The 9,215-nt window shown below is 55.4% G+C and overlaps 1 protein-coding gene and 1 long non-coding RNA gene across 2 annotated transcripts; one reads left to right on the top strand and one right to left on the bottom strand.

Annotated features, from left to right (window-relative positions):
* Nucleotides 1-1,718: 1,718 nt before the first annotated feature.
* BHLHE22 (basic helix-loop-helix family member e22) lies at nucleotides 1,719-4,600 on the bottom strand. The gene has a single exon (XM_048287028.1). The coding sequence runs from the start codon at nucleotides 4,381-4,383 to the stop codon at nucleotides 3,484-3,486; it is 900 nt and encodes a 299-aa protein (XP_048142985.1). The 5' UTR covers nucleotides 4,384-4,600; the 3' UTR covers nucleotides 1,719-3,483.
* A 232-nt stretch (nucleotides 4,601-4,832) lies between these two features.
* LOC125317272 lies at nucleotides 4,833-8,670 on the top strand. The gene is made up of 2 exons (XR_007199988.1): nucleotides 4,833-5,967; nucleotides 6,414-8,670. It is a non-coding gene; the product is annotated as an uncharacterized LOC125317272 (long non-coding RNA).
* Nucleotides 8,671-9,215: the final 545 nt, after the last annotated feature.

Raw genomic sequence — 9,215 nt, 5'->3', positions numbered from 1 at the left:
CTCCCCCCAGCCCGGCACACATTACGCTTGCATTGGCAAGACCTGCTCAGGGACTGGCCCAGTGGCTTCGCGCCGTTTCCCAGGGAGGATGCTCGGTGCAGCGCGACAGGGGAGTGGTAGCACCTCTACCCGGCACGGACCCCTCGCCCCGCTACGAAGCAAGAGAAGAGGAAGCAAGAGAGCCCTAAATCGGGCGGCAGCGGTAGCCAGGGGTGACAAAGATTTTCATTCCGCTGTCCCGTCGCTCCGAAGCAGAGGCAGGCGAGAGAGCGGTGAACGGAGAAACCGCTCCGTGTGCCATAGACGGCGGCGGCCGCCCTCGCTCCCCAGCGCTGGCGGGGAGCATTCCAGGCCCGGCCGCAACACTTCGGACCCTGCCCAGGGGAGCAGGGTGGCAGGGCGTGGGCCTCCTCCAGCCCCTTGCCTTCCCCAACCTTAGGTACCGGTCGCTCCAGGAGTTTGCTGGGACATGGCTCGTCTTCCCCCACCCCACGGCCGGGTAAAGCCGAGCAGCGCCCGCTCCTTCCAAGGGAACCTCTCCGGGAAGGAAGCCCGCTCGGTAGCCAGAGACATTAAGCGGTAAATATTGCAGCCAATGTGTCCTGCGATGTTAAATGCACGAACACACACTCACACAGACACACATACGCACACACACAGGCACGCACCACGCCAAGCTGGTGGCGGTGGTTAATTCCTAATCAGAATGATGGACAGCAGAGACAGAACAATACAAACTAATGGCTGTGTTGCTGATCACTTTACCCCTTGATTAAAGACACCCAATTATGGCGCAGAACAGTGTCGTAATTATGTTCCTTAATCACATCCAGGAGGTTTAATTGCCTTAACGATGTGTTTCATTAAATGAATTTAGGTATTATAGTCGACAGTTTTCATACACAGTTGTTTTCAAATTAACATAATATTAGACATCGTCATGGAAATTGTTTTAATAATCATAATTAGACGCACCCAGCCTTTGTCTAGTAAATGCTGAGAGACGCTTCTCCTTGCGCCTGGGGGCTGATCTGCCCACCCTCTCTGGGCTGCCTTCCCACAGCTCCGTGGCACTTTACAGTTATGTTTCCTGAAAAGTTACAGGTTCTGATTAATCTTTTTTGATGGGAAGTGGAGCAGAAAATATTTATCCCCTTCCCCCGCCCGTGGTGCTGCCGTTGGGAGAGGCAGCTCCGCGGACACCCGGAGCCGGCCCGGGCCGCCCGAGGGGAGGGGGGAGCCGCAGGACCGGGACCCCTGGCCCGGGCTTAGCGCCGGGCAGGCAGCTTGGGGGGGGCTGCCTGCTCCCCCTGCCCTCGGGTTTGGGGCAGGGCGGAGGGTCCACGAGGGGAGGGGGGGCTCCAGAACTCGGGGGGTAGGGAGGAGGGGGGGCGGTCCTGCAGCTTACCCCGGGGCGCCTGCAGCCTCACGGCTCGAGGCGGGCGTGGGGCCGCGGGACGGGCGGGCAGGGCCCGGCGCTGCCCCACGGCTGCCCCGCAGCGCCGGGAGCCGCCTGCCACGGGAGCGGGAGGAACGCAGCGCGGGAGGAACTCTCGCCGCCCTGCCTGGGACACGCGGAGCCGGGAGTGGGGTGACGGGGAGGGTACTGGGGCGCACTCAGAGCAAGGCAAAGGAGGCAAAGAAAACTACCCACCCCCACCATCCACCTCCTTAAATCTGGATAGATATGCTTAACAAAGCACAGCACAATACAAGCGTTTGTTCAAAATATTTTAATAAAGATTCTTTCCGACATAGATACACATACAAACGATCGTACATTGCTGTCATAATCTGATTGACCTATTTAATATATATCACTCTTTACACATCCGTGACCTGCCAACAGATCCATCATGGCTCCTATTTTGCCATCCAACCTGACAGTCCGAATTTGTATTATCTGCAAGTAGTGGAAAATAGCAGGACTCGTTTTTTGAAAAGAAAAAAAAAAAAGAAAAAAGAAAAAAAAAAATCTTGATTTACAAATGGCAGAGAGACAGCCACCCAGCCATGCAAACTCAAACTGAAGGCTCACTTTGGGTAAATAGCTACTTCTTGCTTTTCATCTCTCATTTTTCTTTCAAAAAAAAAGAAAAAAAAAAAAAGCAAAAAACCCAAACAAAACCTCAAACCAAAAACCCACCTCCCACATCCCCTGAAAAAGGAAGAGAAGAATTCCGCGCGTCTGTAAATCAGCCTAAAGTATTTTAAAGTATTTCAACTTAAAGAATCATCCACAGTCAGAATAATTTACATACACATTAAAAGCGGTTTAAATTATACCTTTGAAAACACAGCGCCTGGGAAAACATTGGCTTGGCAAGTGTTCTTGTAGCAGCTATTGCTCTGATGCCTTGTAAAAGTAAATAGTTATTACCTGTTATAATGCAAAGAATACCCTTTCAAAAATCAGTTGGTTGAGCAATTAAGAATACACTTTTCCTGTAATTTTTGGACTGAAGCAATTTATTAAAGCTCAATTTAAATACAGGGATGATGCAACTTAAAATCCAGATGACCTTTCATAAACCTAAGCAGCTCGGATACATCAACATTTCTGGTTATATGTTGTTGGCAAATAAATGTTTTAAACACTTGGCACACAGTTTAAGTTAATCCATAAACAGAATTTTAGAAGCATTTAAAGTAACTGCACATAAGACCCATGACCTCAACACATGATAAATATCGTTGGCGTGGAAGGGTCATTTTAAAGAATAACAAATAAATAGCATGTCTTGTTTATACATCATTGCAAAGTGGAAAGAAACAAGGTGCACATAAATATATCTTTTAAAAATGCGATACTTTCAGCCACACGGAGTAAGGGTTTTGATCGGTTTTTTTTTTCTTTTTTCTTTTTTTAGCTCTCTCTTTTTTTTTTAAATCACTCTCACCAAACTTTGCGCATTTTCACAGGATCAAAGTTTAGAGACCATAAAAAATACAAAGTCTTCCATAGCAATGGTCCAGTCTCTTTGTTTCTGCGAGTCACTTAAATAATAAGTTTACACTTCAAGTTTGTTTGTTTCCTGGCTCAGAATAATAATAATAATAATACTGCTAATAATAATTAATTAAAAAAAAAAAAAAATCTATGTTCAAGTGCCCTCTCTGATTTGTCCCCGGCGATAGCCCCGGCTCCCAGCCCGGCCTGCTATTTCCCGGCCTCTCCTTTGTCCGGACGCGCAGCGAGCCCCCCCGGCCCCCCCCGGGCCGGGCCTTCCTTCCTCCCCGCGGCACCCCCGGCCCCTCGCCCCGTCCCCGCCGCCGCACGCACGCTGGCTCCCGTCGCCGTCTCGTCTCGGCGGCACCCGAGGAGAAGAGCGAGGCGAGGCGAGTCCGGGCGGAGGGCGGCGGGGGCCGGGCAGCGGTCAGTCCCTCCGCCGCCTCCGCGCCCCCCGGCCCGGGACCGGACCGCCGGCTGTCGCCGCTCCCCGGGTCCGCGGCGGCGGCGGGGGGCGGCCGCGGCGGCGGCGCTTAAGGCTTCTCCGTGCACTGTTTGCAGAGGCTGGAGGAGACGCTGTTGAAGATGGCACATTTCTCCGGGCAGGAGGTGGCGGGGGGCAGCCCGGCGCTGAAGGGGTAACCGGCCGCCTGCTCGTAGGCGCCGAGGGCGGGGTGCAGCGCCGCCGCCGCTGCAGCCGCCGCCGCGGCGGAGCTGGGCAGGGAGGCGGCCGAGATGGCCTGGCCCTGGTTGAGATAAGCCACCAGGCGCCGCATCTCCTCTAGGGCCTGCGCCTGCATCAGGATGTAGTTCTTGGCCAGGAGGAGCGTGGCGATCTTGGAGAGCTTCCGCACCGAGGGACTGTGCGCGTAGGGGATGACCGCCCGCAGCTCGTCCAGCGCGTCGTTCAGGTCGTGCATCCGCCGCCGCTCCCGCGCGTTGATGTTGAGCCGCAGCGCCTTCTGCTCCTTGGACTTCTTGCTGCCGCCGTGCCCGTGGCTGTTGGAGCAGCTGCCCTCGGCCGCCTTCAGCCCCCCGCCCCCCCCTCCGCCGCCGCCCGCCGCCGGCGAGGCGACGCGCGGGTCCCCCCCGGCGCCGCGCAGCACCAGCTCGCAGCGGCCGTCGCTGTCGTCGTCGGGGCTCTGCTCGCCGCCGCTGCTCTCGGCCACCGAGCTGCGGCTGGCGCTCTCGCCGTACTTGACGCAGACGGAACCCGGCGGCAGCGCCAGCGGGTCGCCGCCGACTCCGGGCTGCAGCAGCGCCTCGGGCTCCGACGCCTCGTAGCAGGCGAGCGGCGAGGGCTGGCGGTCGCGGGGGTGGGAGAGGTCGAGCCCCGGGGGCGAGCGGAAGGCGGACTCCATGCGCTTGGTCGAGGCGGCGAGGCTCTTGTGGAAGAGGTCCTCTTCTGCGGGCAGCCCCAGCGCCCGCTCCATCGGCGCCCCGCTCGCCTCCGCCTCCTCCGCCCCCCTCAGCTCTCGGCCCGCTCCTCCAAGGCTCCGCGCCGCGGCGGGCGGCTCCCCGGCGTCCCGCTGGCAGAAATCGTTCCCCGGCTCCCGCCGGGGCTGCGCCGTACCCGGCGCCGCGGCTGCCCCTTCTCTGGCTCCGGCGGCGGCTCGGACTGCGGCTCCGGCTGTGGCTCCGGCTGTGGCTCCGGCGCGGGCGGCGGCTCCGGCAGCGGCTGTGGCTCGGGCTGTGGCTGTGGCTCCGGCTGCGGCTCCGGCTCGCCCTCAGCAGGCGCCGCGCTGGGGCATTGTGCGCTGCCAGTGGAGCCGCTTCCACCGTTTATCTTGCTTGGATTCACCTTCAAGAGATTTCCGGACCCATCAACCAGCAGCCGCCGCAGACGGGGGAGTCTTTTACATCATTATCTCTGAGAGTAGGTTATTATGAAGAAGACTCGCCTGTTGGGACAGAGCTTTCTACCCAATCAGGTTAACGTTTTAATTAATAGGATTAAAACGGTAACAAACAATCCCAGGCGCTATCTGGCCCTGAGTCTGAATAGTTTCTTTTCCCAGGTCTGAAGACAGGCAGCAGCTAGAGCTTTATAAGAGGCGCCTGCTCCATTATTCTCCCTGCCATCTGTATACACAGCTTAACGCATATGTTTGCAAGACGTTGTGTCCTGTTAGTAACCCAACAACTGCCTTTAGCTTGACATGTGTGGCGACTTTCACTCATCAATGAGCACACTAAAAGCCCTACTTAGATCGAAGGATGTTCTTTGCCTCCTTCAGCAAATTACAGCCCTGCACTGCAGAAAAGCCCACTTCAACACTTCTCCTTCCGAGTGCTGCCAGCAGACTTCTGCTAACTTAGCCGTGGAGTCAGGAGTGACACCCTCTCCCCCCACCCCAGCCCACCCACCCCCTGCATTTACATTAACTTATAGCTCCCTCCCACCCCCACCCGTCTTCCCGAAAAGCATCGCCTGGGAAAGAAAAAACAAAATTAAAAACCCCCGGAGCAGCCCCAGCCGTCGTGCCCACTCCTGCCCACCGCCAAAGTCCACCTTGCTTCCTTGGGAGGCGGGTGGTCCCCAGTCCTCCCTCTCCCCACCCCCCATCCAACAAACGGAGACCAAACTACGGGGAGGTTCCCCTCCTCCTTCCCTTATCCCTTTTCAAGCAGCAGATTGCTGCTTGCGAGTGATTATCCCCCGTGTCCCTATAAAAAACATAAAGCCCCATCAGTTACCTTGAAAATGAACGGATCTGGAGAGGAGAGAGGGTGGGAAGAGAAAGGGCAAAACCCACCAAACTTTTTAAAATTGATTTTTTATTGTGACTGACCAACTCTTTGCAGGTCCGTGCTCTCCTGCCTCCCTCCAGCGAGCCCCACTCGGCGGGAGCACCCCCGCTCTTCTCCCCAACGCCGGGATGCCGCCGCCGGTGTCAGGGCGAGGCGGCCTCAGCCATCCGGTTACCCCGACCCCCTGCTCCTCTCCCGGGGCTTCTCCTCGGAGCCGGGCACACTCTCCTCTGCACTCTTCCAAAAGCTGAAGTGGAAACCCAAGGGTCGGTCTGAATTTTGTCCCACTACTCCTCTTATGCTTGAGGCGAGCAGCTCGCTCTCGCCTTTCTGTTAGCACTCAGAGTATTTAGTGGCAGGTTTTCATTCTTATGACATCAGTAAAAACAATATTTCCCAACACTTCCAAATCATTCTTATGTGGCAGGATTACTGAAGGCTATGAAATTTTTTGGTTTCTCTGGTTTCATTAAAAACCTTTTAATTGTGTCTTTCGGAGTTGGCCCCAGGTGTTGGACTCTTTTCATTACATTTTGCTCTAATGTGATGAAATTCTAATTCTCTCCTTACCATATGGTTAAATTTCCCCACTGAGAATTAGTTGAAAAAGGAGAAATAATCTATTAATCTCTGTAATAGATTCACAAATGAGGTTTGCCACAGAACCCGTTTTTGAATGGTAATATCAGAACAGTTGGGTGCCTTGTTTCAGGAAAGAAAGGACCAGGCGACAACAGAAAACGTTTGAATTTTCACCTGGAAAGAATGAAAAGAAGCCAAGCTGCAGATTTCAGAGTAATTGACTGAGATTTCATCAGCGAGGACATGACTACAATACAGACCTTCCTCACCTCGTGTCTCCGGATCAGAGGCGAACATACAAGCCGAGCCCTCCGAAGAGGGAGGGTCTCACCCCCCGCCCCCCAGCCCCATTTGGCTGCTGCGCTTGTCCCTGGTCGCCGTCCAAGCGCACAGTCACCGAGCGCCTCGCTCCCCTCCCTCTTTCCAAGGGAGGGATGTCACCGTTAACCTCTATCATTATTAATCCAAAGGCATTTTAGGTTTATTGTTTTTCAATTAGCAACTTCATTTTCCCCGGGATCATAAACAAAGGGCTTTATATTCGCGACAGGGGTTTGGGTTTTCTTTATTATTATTATTTAATCTGTTTAATATCCAACTTGTAAAACTCGTGTGGTCACTTAAGGATGACGGATACTGTTATTATAATTTGATGGCTAGTGAGAACATTTCATTCCCTTCATTTCTTCCGAAAACAGAGGGCTCCGGCTTGATGTCTCCCGCTGATCTGTGGGTTCACTAGCACTGTCTCCCTTGTTTTTTCTGCAGCTTCGGAGACGATGTACACTGCCTCTCCGCGGGCAGCGGGGCCCCTTGCCCCGGGGCTGCGGCCGCCGCGGTTGCCCCGAGAGGCGAGGGGTGCTGCCAGGCCGCGCCGTCGGGGCGGGGGGACGGGGGCACCGCGGCGACTTCCGCGGCAGCCTCCTTTCCTCCTCGGCTGCGTTCGCTCAGATTTGCCCTCTGCTCCTGAAATCTCCCTCTCCGTCTAAGCTTTTTCTGCTCTTCCCTGTCCACCGGTCAGTCTGCATGATCTGCCCCTGGATCTGTTCGTATGCTTGCACCTGCTTCAGCCCGTCTTTTCAACCACCTCTCTTTTCCTTTTATTGCTTTTCATTCTTTCCTTCCCCTTTCTTTCTGGGTCTGTCCCCTATTCTTGAGACATGAATGTATCCCTTCATCTTCCTGATGCGCTCATCTGTGACTTGTCAATCTCTAAAGATGCCAACTTTCTTTCAAACTTTACTTTGTGGGAGGTGTGGGAGGGAGCTGGGAGAGCAAAGTGGAGGAGGCTAAAAGAGAGCCCCTCTCGCCTTCCCTGGACCCGCCTGTTGTGATCTACCTCTCCCCACCTCACGAAGAAGTGGCTGTTTAATAGTCTATGGGAACTTTAGTTTGGAAGCAAGCAGAAGAATTTATAGAAGCTTTAAATGCGGCGCTTATAAAAATACCGAGGAATGGTCTTTGAGGTTTATGCACTCGTAAACTTTTGCTGATTGCTTCTGGGAAGTTGTCAGGCATTTAACACTGCGTTTATCTTACAGCGCAATGAAAACACATCTGCCCAGCGTCTCGTTACCTGGTTTAATTGTACCGCAGCCCTCTGCCACCAGCTCCTCCACACTTGGGTCATTATTTCGGGAAATGAGCAGCACGGAGCCGAGCTGCAGAAGGGCTGCGCCGGCCGCCCCGGAGCATCCCCCAGGCTCCGCTGTGAGCGGCCGGGCACGGGCCGTCCCGGGAGGGGCGGGAAGCAGGGACAGGGGGGCAAGGACGCTGGAAGGTCCCAGGATACAGATGAGAGCGGACAGCACGGCGATTGCTGATTTTCTGTGGCGTCTCTTGCAAGATCTGCTCGAGAGTTATTTTGTTCCGCTCCCCACCTGTGAGAGAAGTAAAATACCCTTTTCCCTCTCCCCAGGGTTGGATTTGCAGAAAAGTTTCCTTGATAAAAGACACTTTCCAGTTTTTCCCGTCAGACGCCCAAGAGCTGAATGCAGACAGGTTTTAGTCAGGCGAAGTTAGCCTCTCCCTGCCTGCTCTGAGCAGAGGTACGGCGTGTGCCTGCTGCAGCAGGACGGCCCCGAAGCAAGAGGAGGGCTTGGGATCTTCTGCAACTTCCCGGTCCTTCTTCCAGTGGTTGAGCCCCACGTCTCTTCTGCCTCCGACACGCTGAGCCTGGTGGAGATCAGAGCCGATCGCCGAGTGCAGCAGGGGCAGCCCCCCATTCAAGGTCTTCCCGGCTTTTCCAGCACTAAGTCAAGCTTCAGAGAGCGCTTTCGTTCGCCGTAACTGCAGCTGTGTTGTCTTCTCTGTGAAGAAAACTTTATTTAAGTTCAAGGTGTAGAAAAAACACAGTAAAAATAAATAAAATTACCCTCCCCACTGCATCCGCTCCTAGTGCAAACATCCTCAGAGGTGTGTCTGCTCAGAGGCAGCCCCAGGAGGCCGGTGGACTCCAAGCCTGGGAGCTGTTCCCAGCTGCAGGCAGGGGCCCGGCAGGGCGCCGGGGGCTCCGGGTTGCGGGGAGGAGGCCTGTAGGGGATGAGAAGGGGGCGATGCTCTCAGTCCCCGGGGCGCCCGGCGCAGCATCCTGCTCCCTGGTGCCAGGGGGAGCGGGCAGGGCGGGGGGACGTGGTGGGTGCGCGTGTACAGCCGGGCTTGGGGGACTTTAGTGTGACGAGGGGCTGCAAAACGGAGGCAAGCACTCCCTCCGCTCCTGGTCCTTAGCGGGGGGACAAAAACGGCGTTGGTGAACTTGACCCCCAGCGCAGCGGAATTGAGGCTTCTTGGGGTGAGGAATGCCACCCTGATATCCCGGCCCTGCGCCTCTGGGGCAACCGCTGGAGGTGTAAAGGAAGTTCTGGAGGGCTGCAGAGAGATCAAGGGCACCTGAAGATTCCCGCGGAGACCCTCCAGGTGTCCGCGGGGTCTC

This window comes from Corvus hawaiiensis, chromosome 26, assembly GCF_020740725.1.
Source record: "Corvus hawaiiensis isolate bCorHaw1 chromosome 26, bCorHaw1.pri.cur, whole genome shotgun sequence".
Lineage (NCBI taxonomy): Eukaryota > Metazoa > Chordata > Aves > Passeriformes > Corvidae > Corvus > Corvus hawaiiensis.
This window is presented reverse-complemented; position numbering and strand designations above follow the sequence as displayed.

Coding starts and splice junctions, on each gene's coding strand:
- BHLHE22 (XM_048287028.1), bottom strand. CDS start 4,383: ATGGAGCGGGCGCTGGGGCTGCCCGCAGAAGAGGACCTCTTCCACAAG.